This window comes from Penicillium samsonianum (genome assembly GCF_028829775.1).
Source record: "Penicillium samsonianum strain IBT 33392 chromosome Unknown utg000005l_segment0_segment0, whole genome shotgun sequence".
NCBI lineage: Eukaryota > Fungi > Ascomycota > Eurotiomycetes > Eurotiales > Aspergillaceae > Penicillium > Penicillium samsonianum.
Genome location: NW_026643263.1, coordinates 1688376 through 1700289, shown reverse-complemented (window position 1 = coordinate 1700289; position 11914 = coordinate 1688376). Strand labels below are relative to the sequence as shown.

At 48.9% G+C, this 11914-nt stretch overlaps 6 protein-coding genes across 6 annotated transcripts; 3 read left to right on the top strand and 3 right to left on the bottom strand.

Annotated features, from left to right (window-relative positions):
* Positions 1-616: 616 nt before the first annotated feature.
* Positions 617-1652, bottom strand: N7471_009566 (aldo/keto reductase; the record flags this gene model as incomplete). Its single annotated transcript, XM_057282285.1, has 3 exons — positions 617-1163; positions 1231-1511; positions 1590-1652. 3 exons carry the CDS (start codon positions 1650-1652, stop codon positions 617-619), a joined length of 891 nt encoding a protein of 296 aa, XP_057133168.1.
* A 230-nt stretch (positions 1653-1882) lies between these two features.
* Positions 1883-4102, top strand: N7471_009565 (uncharacterized protein; the record flags this gene model as incomplete). Its single annotated transcript, XM_057282284.1, has 6 exons — positions 1883-2321; positions 2376-2385; positions 2438-2468; positions 2530-2680; positions 2742-3847; positions 3902-4102. 6 exons carry the CDS (start codon positions 1883-1885, stop codon positions 4100-4102), a joined length of 1938 nt encoding a protein of 645 aa, XP_057133167.1.
* A 426-nt stretch (positions 4103-4528) lies between these two features.
* On the bottom strand, positions 4529-5642 carry N7471_009564 (uncharacterized protein; the record flags this gene model as incomplete). Its single annotated transcript, XM_057282283.1, has 7 exons — positions 4529-4638; positions 4697-5023; positions 5081-5095; positions 5178-5191; positions 5256-5290; positions 5375-5394; positions 5603-5642. 7 exons carry the CDS (start codon positions 5640-5642, stop codon positions 4529-4531), a joined length of 561 nt encoding a protein of 186 aa, XP_057133166.1.
* A 582-nt stretch (positions 5643-6224) lies between these two features.
* Positions 6225-7916, bottom strand: N7471_009563 (WD domain protein; the record flags this gene model as incomplete). The annotated part of the gene is made up of 2 exons (XM_057282282.1): positions 6225-7689; positions 7756-7916. 2 exons carry the CDS (start codon positions 7914-7916, stop codon positions 6225-6227), a joined length of 1626 nt encoding a protein of 541 aa, XP_057133165.1.
* Positions 7917-8212: 296 nt separating this feature from the next.
* N7471_009562 (SAE2 C-terminal domain-containing protein) lies at positions 8213-10261 on the top strand (the record flags this gene model as incomplete). The annotated part of the gene is made up of 1 exon (XM_057282281.1): positions 8213-10261. The coding sequence occupies one exon, from the start codon at positions 8213-8215 to the stop codon at positions 10259-10261; it is 2049 nt and encodes a 682-aa protein (XP_057133164.1).
* A 274-nt stretch (positions 10262-10535) lies between these two features.
* N7471_009561 (peroxisomal membrane protein PEX16) lies at positions 10536-11867 on the top strand (the record flags this gene model as incomplete). The annotated part of the gene is made up of 4 exons (XM_057282280.1): positions 10536-10689; positions 10752-10787; positions 10841-11681; positions 11744-11867. The coding sequence occupies 4 exons, from the start codon at positions 10536-10538 to the stop codon at positions 11865-11867; spliced, it is 1155 nt and encodes a 384-aa protein (XP_057133163.1).
* Positions 11868-11914: the final 47 nt, after the last annotated feature.

Here is an 11914-nt window from a genome sequence, read left to right as displayed (position 1 = left end):
GAGATGCTTGTATCATACGCGCTTCAAGCACAATTTGGGCCGAAGTCTATCACCGAGACCTCTCGAGTCGGTATGGCGAGTTGCCTGGTGATAGTCAACGCATTGAGTCAAGGGAAGGATAGTGGATGTAGAAGATCCGACCTTATTCAGGTGCCGAATAATCAGGGCATCCTATCACTATCGCGCGTGGGGGATGTTCCCATAACCCTGGGATTTCGAAGCCGCGCAATTGGGGAGAAATAAACACAGGCGAAGTAACAAAGAAAAAGTGGGGTGTGTCACAATGAGAGGGTGACCTCTTTCCATGAAGGAGCGAGAGATGGGAAATGTCCCCGGATAGAATGAAAGAGACAGATGAATTGGAGAAGGTTACGTTAAGGTCGGTTACGGTGTTGCTTATCGGCTTATCGTTACCGTACAATTTCATTACATACAGTACAACATTGAAGGTCCATCTATGTAACTATTCAAATATTGAAGAAATCAATCCGAATATCTACATACATATGTACATGAATATGTGGATATGTAGGAGGTATGTACCTTGTCGTCTTGACAAGATGCAGGGAATGGATCTATAAAAATCCTTATGCTAGGTTTGTTCCTGAAGCCTCGTTCAGGAACGATCATCTTCTGCAAACTTCTCACGCCAGAATGCACGGTAATGTTTCTGCTCGCCTATCTTGGAGATCTCCTCAACCTCTTGAGGAGTCAATTTGAATGTAAATGTGCGCAAATAGCTGCTCAGGCGGGATTCCTTGCCACTGGTGGTGATAGCCACACAGCCACGGTCGATAATCCAGCGTAACAGGATCTCAGACTGGCTGACTGCATATTTGGTGGCCAAGGAAGAGAGCAGAGGGTCCAATGGGCCGCCCTGAGCCCGGGTGGCAGGGGTGAGGCCCCCATAACTAACAGTCTTGATACCTTTACTCTCTTGGTAGGGAACAAGATTGCCATGTTGAAGGTAAGGATGGAACTCAATCTGATTCACAGATGGTACCACTTTAGCGGTTTTTAGAATGGTCTCCAAGTCGCTTTGTAGGAAATTTGACACGCCAATGGACCGGGCTTTTCCAGATGCCTTTACTTGCTCCATGGCAGCCCAGGCAGCTTGAAGCTCTCCCTTGGACTTTGCAAAGTACGGGGCGTGGATCAAGTACCTGCTTTAATTATTAAAAGTGGTTCCCGGGCGAGCCAATTACTCACACCACATTGGAATTCACTTACAGGTCCACATAGTCAAGCTGGAGCTTCTTGAGACTAGTGTCAATGGCCTGAGGAATATCGGCGATATTGGTGATGACCTTAGTCGTCACGATGAGTTTCTCTCGTGATACCCCGCTCTCTTTGATTGCCTGTCCCAGTTCCTCCTCGGTTTGGTATATTTCAGCTCCATCGAGGTGGTGGTATCCTAGCTTCTTTGCCGTCTTGATTGATTCAACCAATTCATGATTGATACCGGTGTCCCCGGACCTCTTAAACCACGCGGTGCCAGTGCCATATCCAATCTGTATTTGTTAGATAATATTGAACATTGAACATTGCCCATGTTTATGCATGGATGTGGGGTATGATGGATTACCCACGATAGGGACCGAGGTACCGTCATTGAGGTCCAATGTAGGAATAGACGAAATAGTATTTGCCATGATTTCTTATAAAAAGGGCAATATAGCCCTGGAGGATGATGAAAGGTGGAAAGGTGTTGTAAGTGGATGACTTCGGGAGCCCATCCACGGTAGACCTCCAGGGCTGGACCTGGGCAATGATTAATAATGCCAATTATGTCATTTCTGACTCCCGGGCGAAAGCTCCCTCTCCATACTTCAACTACCTTCACTTGGTTTCATATCCTTGAGCAATTACTTAAATTCTCTCTATGAACTTCTGCGTACTTGCGTGTTCAAGGAATTGGTATATGTTTCCACGCAGCTTTCGGCCACCGGTTCGAAATCGTTTAAACCAAATGGTATCACATATTTCGACTGCCGGGGTTTCCCTGGCTGAGTTACCGAAATCAAATGTTTTCACCTCTAAATTACCTCCTGATCCGGCTTTTGATACACCGGAATCATCGCATAAGGCCCCAAGGGAAACTTTGGGGCCTCGCATGGTCAAAGGAGCTTTGTTCACATATATTCGCCCAGAGCAGACCGATGAGCCAGAACTACTGGGAGTCAGTTCGAAGGCGATGAAAGATTTGGGATTGAAACCAGGTGAGGAACAAACGTCACCATTCAAGGCGCTGGTCGCCGGGAATGAGATTTGGTGGAACGAGGAACAGGGTGGAATCTACCCATGGGCACAGTGTTATGGAGGTCAGTATCCACGTTGTCATGCATGAGGAACCCAAAAGAGACTAACCTGCGCAGGGTGGCAATTGTAAGCTACGGAAGAAGCTCGAAATGTAACGTTAGCAGCTGACAACATGTAGCGGTTCATGGGCTGGACAACTTGGAGACGGGGTAAGTTAATATGAAACCGAGTCCTCGGTTCACTAGAGATACTAATTACCGACGAAATTAGCGTGCAATCAGTCTCTTCGAATGCACCAACCCGCAGACAAATACGCGGTATGAGCTGCAACTGAAAGGAGCAGGCAAAACACCCTATTCGCGTTTCGCAGATGGCAAAGCTGTCCTCCGGTCAAGTATCCGTGAATACGTGGTCTCAGAAGGTAAGCAAACCTGTATCAAACCTGCATCAAACCTGAGGACAGACCACTGAAATATTACCAGCTCTTTCTGCCCTCGGTATACCAACCACTCGGGCACTCTCACTCACCTTGGTCCCCAATGTTAAGGTATTGCGAGAACGTCTTGAACCAGGAGCAATTGTTGCTCGGTTTGCTGAGAGTTGGCTAAGAATCGGCACCTTTGATCTTCTTCGCGTTCGCGGAGATCGTGAGCTGATCAGGAAGCTTGCGATATATGTTGGAGAAGACGTTTTTAGCGGGTGGGAATCCCTTCCCGCCATTGTATCGCTACATGACCAGCAGTCTTCCACGCAAATCGATAATCCCCAAAGGGGTATCCCCGGTGACCAAGTACAAGAACACCAGGATGTACAAGAAAATCGATTTGCTAGACTGTATCGAGAAATCGCTCGCCGCAATGCTAAGACGGTGGCCGCGTGGCAGGCCTACGGGTTCATGAATGGCGTGCTGAATACCGACAACACATCCATCTACGGCTTGTCGCTGGACTACGGCCCCTTTGCGTTTATGGACAACTTTGATCCCCAGTACACCCCGAACCATGATGACCATATGTTGCGATACGCCTATCGCAACCAACCCAGCATTATCTGGTGGAATCTGGTCCGACTCGGAGAGTCATTAGGTGAGTTGATTGGGGCCGGAAACCGGGTTGACGATGAAAGCTTCGTCAATGATGGGGTGACGGAGGAGTTTGAACCGGAACTCATCAAACGTGCGGAGAAAATTATTGAGCGTGTGGGCGAGGAGTTCAAAGCAGTATTCCTAAACGAATACAAGCGCTTGATGGGCCAGAGGCTAGGACTCAAAACACAGGCCGAATCGGACTTTCAGAATCTTTTTTCGGAGATGCTAGACACCCTAGAAGCACTCGAACTGGACTTCAACCACTTCTTCCGCCGACTCTCAGGACTGCCACTATCCAATCTGGAGACCGAAGAAGGCCGAAGGGAAGCAGCCTCGGTCTTCTTCCACGCTGAAGGTTTCGGTGGGATCGGATACACCGAGACTACAGCTAGAGATCGCATTGCGAAATGGCTGGATAGTTGGCGGCTTCGCGTCCTAGAGGACTGGGGCCCCGCAAACGACGAGGAAAGACAAAAGGCCATGAAATCTGTCAACCCGAATGTAAGTACCTATTGAAATCTTCCTTTCGAAGACCGGTGACTAACCCACTGATAGTTCGTGCCTCGAGGGTGGATTCTCGACGAGGTCATCGAGCGTGTGGAGCGCAAAGGAGACCGAGATATTCTAGGCCGGATCATGCAGATGTCTTTGCACCCGTTCAACGATGAATGGAATCTTCACAAGGAAGAGGAAGAACGTTTCTGTGGGGATGTCCCCAAGTACAAGAGGGCTATGATGTGCAGTTGCAGCTCGTAATTAAGCCATGAGCGCCATGGGGATCCCAACTCTCTGGGAGGCGAGTGTATGTATGACAGTTCCTTTTTTTTATACTTTTTTTTTTTAAAAAAAGGAATCAGAACCGATTTGAGCTACATAGCAAATGCGTCGACTCCCAATCCAGATAAACTTAGAGAATTAAAAGGTGCAAATACGAGTATTTGCCAGGCTCCCTACTTCACATTTTATACGTGTTATCATAAAACCCGGGAATTACCAAACAACCTAGGTAGGAGGCATCAAAAGTTAGATCATGTCAACCTTATCAGGTGTTGATCTCTAATCATACATTTTCAGGGGGAAAAAAAGAGAAATTCGTTTCGTGCATGCATGAAAAATGTCGTCCAATCCCATGGAAACTGAAGAAAGATGTTGACCAAAAGAGCAATGCAAGCAATGGACACCTTAGTTAGGGCAAGCGGACTGAACGTGGCCGGGCTGCTTGCACTTGTAGCACATGCGCTCACCCTTGGCCTCAGTGGGGCAGTCACGAGAGACGTGGCCGACTTCGCCGCCTAATAATGGGTTAGTAGCAGATTCTAGAGAAAGTGAGAAAAGCCCGAGATAACTGACAGTTGTAGCACTTCTGACCCTGGGTGCAGTCACGGGCCATGTGGCCGAAGCCACCGCATGAGTAGCAGGTCTGTTGGCGACCACCGGCACCACCGGGACCACCGAAACCACCACCGTAGCCACCACCCGCGCTGTAACCACCGCCGTAGTTACCACCCTGAGAGCAGTTGCGCGCAATGTGGCCGACCTGTCCGCACTTGTAGCACTCCTGGGAGCCACCACCGCTGTAGTTGCTGTCACCACCCTGGGGGCATTCGCGAGAAAGATGTCCGGTCTGGCCGCAACGGTAGCACGACTTCTCCTTGGCAGGCTCCTGGCATTCACGGCCTTTCGAAATGTTAGTCAAGTCCAAACAGAATCTGCGATATTCAACTTTCAACTTACTCAAGTGACCTTGGCCTGTAATTGTGAAATTGATTAGCAACGTTCTAATAACCAGTCCAGATGTTCAATGGACGGAACAATTTTGAGATGAGCATACCGTTGCAGTTGTAGCTATTGGAGGAGTAGGGTTAGCTTTTTAGCTTTTTAAATTGACAGATCACAAAAGGGGAATTACCAGGTAGGGTTTCCCTTCTTAGGGCAGTCCTTGGCCTAGAAAGAGCAGATAAGCTTCAAGTCTCTTAAAATGTTGTGATTCAAAATTTTCAGAGGGAATCAGGCAAAGGTTGTAATTACCTGGTGAGAGGCCTCGCCGCCTATGAAGGAAGAGTGTTAGTAAAAATAAAATAAAATAAAAAAAAACCAAATCAAGTATCAATCTGCGCAATAGAGATGTGTCGCAATAGAGCTCGGATCCAATTCGAGTACAAGCACAGCTCCAAGTGAATATGACGTATTTCACAGGGATTTAACCAAACTAATGCTTGTCTCCTAGTCCAGGTTGCAGGGGAAAAAAGAACATACAGTTGAAGCAGCCACCACGTCCGGCAGGAGGGAAATCCATTATTGAATAGAGGGGGTAGTTTTATAAGAGAGAAAAAAGTAAAGGTAAGAATGAAGAAGTTGAAGAGTCTGCTCTGGGAAAAATATAATATTGTGCGGGGGAGAAATGATTTCTTCCAAAGCTGACCGCCCTGAAGAGACAGATGGATTCTCTTGATTTGGGAAGTTTAGCTCTTTTAGCTCTTTTAGCTCTTTTGGCTCTTTTTTTCCCTTTTGGATTTTCTGTTTTATATTCTGTTCTTCTCTGTTTCCTCCCGATCATCAGTGTATATAATGGAAGTCATGGATTTAGAGAATGCCTGTCTGCCTGTCTGCCTGTCCCCTCTTATCCATTTGACTTTTTATGGAAAATGGGAGGTCTCAGGTCCCCAAGACCTGAGACCGGAGAATGGAAAATGGGGACAAAAAAGGTCGAACAAAATTTGGGGCGACTTTTTATATGAACAACCCCTGTCCTGCCAGGGTCCCCAGTCCAGGTTGAGTACCTTGTGCTACACACGTCACAGGGGTTCTTTCTTGTCTTTGCATACCTTGACACACACACATACATAAATATATATATACATATCCATATATACTTGTGTTAGGTGAAGTCGTAACACTCAAGTAACTGTGTTCCGGTCTTTTCTCGAAGGAGAAGGACCCGTTCTTCGTCAAATCCGATAGGTAGGGTCAGTTCTTGGGATTCCACATTTACATTGCCCAAATTGTGATAAACAGTTCCTAGTCCCGGCTCTGGTTCGGGCTCCCCATCCTTGTTTCCAGTATTGAGCTGAACACCGTTCTCCTCGAAGAATTTGCGGCTGCCCAGGGATGATATCGCCATCTCTAACTCCCATATTCGAATCTCATCCCCTCGAGAGCTTACAGAGACAGCTTTCCCGCGGTTGGTCACTTGAACTGCAGATACCGAAGAGGTATGGCCCCAAAGTCGCCGGCCGCCTTGAACGAACAAAGATTCCGATGTAGATACCACAAGGTACATAGTCAACGTGTTGTCCGCATGAGAGGTCAGCAAATATGGATGTGAATAGGACATGGAGGTTGGCGGCTGTTGATGTATGATAGACGGTGCCCCAGGGTCCATGCGAGGTTGATTGTCGGCCGATTCGGCAGAGTGTCGCCTCTTTCTGGATTGAAGTGGCCTCAATCCATATTGGGAATCCACTGTAGTAGCCAGTCGGGAATCAAGTTGTTGCCCATCCTTGCCTAGACGCAATTCTTGAATCCCAAGAGACCACCCACAGCCAATATGGAAGAAACTATACACAATAGTAGCGACAATTTCAAAAGACGAGATTCTAAGAGACAGTGTCATGGGTGCAACAATGTTATCTGCCTTGAGGGAGGCAACCTGGCGGGGCTGCGAGGCCTCGGCAGTTGCCCCTGTTAGATGGCTGCCAGGTCGTAGATTGTACAAGGTCAAATCTTTGTGCTGGGATACTACCATTAAATACGGCGACGAGAGGGCCATTGCTGTTATAGCAGCATCGCTGCAGCCGACATGAGAAGACTGCAAGTCTAGCTGGGACGTTTGAAGATTCAAGACGAAGAGGCTGAAGTGACCATTTTCCAGTCCGACTGAGATCTCGATCTTATCTTGGACTTGGCTTACTGCCAAGGCAGTTGGGATTGTAGATGGCGATTTCGATGGAACTGACAAAGGGATTCTTGCAAGACAACATGCTGAATCTCTTGCAGTCCAAGCCCGGAGCCCGTGCGCTGAGTCTGCCGTGAAGACAATCCCAGCACAAAACCTGACCAGCGTAGGAGGGCATGGTGGCTGAGGAAACTCTACCTCAGTAACCCGACATAGCCCTTTAGACCAATTATGCCGGAGCCGATACTGCCGTTTCCAATTGCCCTCCTGTGCCAAGTGCCCATGATCGAACCATGTTGCGACCTTGGGCGAATAATCCGTCTTGGCTGGAAGGGTTGTGCGTCTAATATTTGCGAGGCGGCGGGCCCGGGGTCGCACCCATTGCGAGTAGTATTGCCTTTTCCATATCTCGGAGTCCCCACCAAGAGCATGGAAGCGATGTGATAACCTGGTTGAGTTAGCAAGTCAGCGAAACCTCCCGAGAACAACCGACGACAATGGGAAGATGAAATACCTTTGACACACATTAAGGGATGATACTGGTAAAAATGAAAGGATATGGAGCAGCAACTCATTGCTCAGACGAGACAGACGATCAACAGGCCCAATATCGTTCCGAGTACGGGTCCGCTTTTGCGGTAGATCGGAGTCCCAGTCTCTGCACCGTTTGGACATCCTGTCTCAGGCTAAAGAAAAACTTGTGAGACCAGTAGAATGAATCAGAGAAATCATTCCGCTCGGAGGAACACAGTTGAAAGTGGAGGGACAATTGCAGGTGGAGCTCCGAGCCACCGGGGGAATCTTATCGGTGAGTGATAAGCTCACGTGCGTGCGCCCATTTGGCCTCGACGCGTCGCGTTTACCTAGGTATATCGTGCGGCCTGACAGGACATTTACAACTTGCTTTTTTATTTTCTCCCTTTCCTTCTGATCCATGTCATGTCCCTCGATGCTACACTGGAAATCTCACAATGGAAGTTGTCAAGGAGCTCCACGCTGCTGTGGCAAATGCCTGTGAGGCCTCCTTCGATAATGCCTATAAGCACATGAAATCCCATATTGATGCACATGCCAAAGAGGCAGAAATTAAAGAATCAATGGCCAGCCAAGCCCAGCGACGATCAGAGACCAGAATCCGAGAGCTTGAGCATGATATCACGGTACTCCGGAGTGAGCTGCAGCAATATGAAGTTGATCCACGGGATCTTGAACTTCCCGGGGAATATGCCAATCTAGAGACCGAATTTGACCCGAAAAATCTGTGGGGGGATGATCTGGAGGAGGTTGATCATCGCAAGTCTCGAAAATCTCAGAAAAGAGTCGAGGCCAAATACACCGCGCTTTATACAAATTTACAGACATTCATCCAAACTTGGAGTGGTCTCAAATCCCGGGTGTTGCAGCATAAAAAGAAGCTACGGCGATGGGATCAGCAACTAGAGCGTGGAGAATTCTCGCTTGTTCTCAATGGTCAACCTGTCACATTCCGCAGAGTGGAAAGTCCCACCCCCGAGGATGTCGACGAAGAACACTCGGAGGCCCAAGGCTCCTCGAAGAAACGTCCAAGAGAAGAGCATTCAGATCTTCCTGCCAAGGCCATCAAGTTGTCACAAAGAAGGCCCCGTGCAGATGATATGCATGCAGATATAAAAGTTGAAGATGATAACCAAAGAGTAATGCATGGCTTAACATCAGGGTCGGCCTCCACTCAGTCTAGCTCTCCTAGACCCGATATGGAACCCTCGGAATCTTCTGATACAATACCCAATGTCCACCGGCAGCAGACCCGGCAGAGGCTTTCACCAACGCTTCCTGACAGGCATCTCATGCATACCCAGCGGGCCGTCATGAACTCGGAGCGCCCTGCAGTTGTCAAAAATGAGATCTTGTCCTCGAGTCCAACCCGAGGTTCAATGCACAACAGTGAACAGCCATTTGTGAGCACGCAAGATCTCGATGAGATAGGGGACACGATACGGACACCAATCAAACGGAAAGCCTACCGGGATGTCAATATCGCAGATGCTTGGAATTCAGAGAACAATACAAATACCGCACATCACTCAAAGCAAATTCCACCAGGCCAGGAAATATCGCAACTGTCATCTGTACTCCGACAAGTTGACGGCAACGCACGCAAGGCCACATTCTCTGCACAGGGGTCTGCCACGAAACGCCTTCAAGACCTGGAGCGACGCGCAATCCCAGCTCTGGCAGAAGACGGTGATGATGCGATATCCTTACGGACGTCTCCGAAGATTGGCTCCGGTGTCAATCTTGGACTTTCGGAAGCAAAGACAAGTGGTGGATTTGCACAGAGACGTCTAGAAAATCTTCTAGAACGATCGGTACCCTCCAAATCACCCCTTCATTTGGCGAGCAAAGTCTCCAGTCCAGATTCAACAAGGGCGAACGATACATCCCACAGTGATCAAACAGCACCCAAGATGGCGAGTCAAATGGCCCCAGATATAGACCCCGATGATGAACCATTTAGGGCAAGACCTCTTCGTCGTCTTGGGTTGGCCCATTTCAAAATCAATCCGGCTAGGAACCAAGGGCTTGATTACGCATATGGTGCAGTTGTCCGAAAGAAGGATGACCGCAAATGCATATCAGGCTGTACTCGCCCAGGATGTTGCGGGGATCGGTTCCGGGCCATGGCTCGCCTTGGGGGTCTCCCCGGTAAATCTGAAGCAGAACAAGAGGAAGAAGATCAGGCAATTCTACAAGAGTTCGTGGGAGAAGATACACAATTGCTTCGAAACATGAGCGGCAAAGAGCGTGAAAATCTCCTGGTGGAAGCGAGAGCCAGGGCACTGGCCAACCAATATGGACGACATCGGCATACTCACCAGCGGGCTCAATCCCCTCCTGGCTTCTGGCGGACTGATATGCCAGATACACAGGAGGAGGAAGACGACCTTGAAGCTGCCAAGAGGTTGGAGCGTCAGAAAGTGGAAGAGCGATATCGAGAGGCTATGCGTCCTGGGGGGTTATGGACATGGGCGGATGAATAAGACAAACATATATCTACGACCTATTCAAACTTTACTCTATGGCTAAAAACACATCATAAAAGATACCTGACACCATCGGTTCATTTGCAATGCATAACTAGTTAGTTAGATCTAAGTAGGTATATGTAAAGTATGAAAAGGCCAAAAGCATCAACCTCGGCCCAAGGCATCTTGGCAGACGCGGGACCACGTGCCCCTGTAACCTCCCGAGGTGACCCTCCCCCGGATCTCATCTCCTCCGTCACAGCTATCTCAACATGCTTGATGCTTAAAGATGGAAACCGTTCGAAACTTTCAGAATCCAATACCCCCGGTGCTCTTGCAACCCTCCAAATGGCTTTCTATCTATGAAGACTTTGTGACCAAGAATGCCAGCTCGGTTGGTCAAGTCGAGTCAGCGCTGAGATCTTTGACTTATATCATCCCAGGTGAGTCCTCGTTCGGTTTGACCATGCAGCTGTACAAGAATCTAACAAATATATCCTACCAGGGCGATACCGCGAATCAGAGATACCCTCAGAATGTGGTTAGTGTACCATTGTACTTGCCTTTGGGTGCGCCTGCTGATACCCCCTGCAGTACACTCCGGTGTCCAGTTGTTATCGTTATACCATGACTCTCTTGTTTCGCGAGTTGTTGATCGGCTTCCATCGACTGTCCGCCGGCCGCCGCCCACTCCCCACTCCCGGTATACAAAATACTGGATCTCTCGCTCCTCGCTGTATCGCCAGGTGGCGCTTGCGCTACAAATGCTCCAGTATACCGAGCTTCTCTGGGAGATGGCGGCGCGGCGGCGCGGTCAGAAAACCCGTTGGCGCGTGGTTATCTTTATTGAATTCGCAAAGGCAGTTTGCCGCTTGCTTCTTCTGCGATTGACCAACTCTAGACCGCTCGTCAGTCCTCCACTTCCAGAGCGCGAGGTAGATCCAAGAACGACGGAAGAAGAGGAACCGCAGAGTGACTGGAACGGAATGGACAGTCCGGTCAGCGAGCTGTCTTCAGACTTGAGTTGGACGATGCCTCGCACGGGACTTTCCCTTCCGTCTCTGCCCGACGTAAACGATGTGTCGAACTATCTCATCTCCAAAGTGCTTACGGCAGATGACATCAAACCCCCGAAGGCCCTCCTCCACCGGGCTACAGGACAAGGACAACTGGCTGAAGTCCTATACATCCTTCGGCCCCTCGTCTACGCAATGGCGATGCAAAAGTGGAGTGGTGATAAGCGAAGCTGGCGGCCATGGCTTATTGGATTTGGGATGGAGTATGGCTGCCGCCAGCTCGCAAAGCGGGACTTCCGTGAACGGGTCGCTGGCGGTCTTCGAGGACTTACAGGACTTGAGCGAGAGGAACTGAAGAAGCGTGGATGGTCAATGGGCTGGTGGATGATGCGAGGCGCATTTTATGAAAATATCACCAAGTAAGAACCCCGACTCTGTTCTGTCTCTGGGTTTCTGTTTGAATACTGACATTGTGAAACAGGCCTTGGCTATACAGTTTAACTGGAAAGATGAAAGGCAAGCCATTGTTGGACTTGGTGGGCAGTGTTGTGGAGGACTATGAATACCTTTGGGACAACTTCTACTTCTCGACTGCTACGCTGTGAATTTCCACAGATGAGCCCAGATCTTTTTCACCCATGATACCCATTAT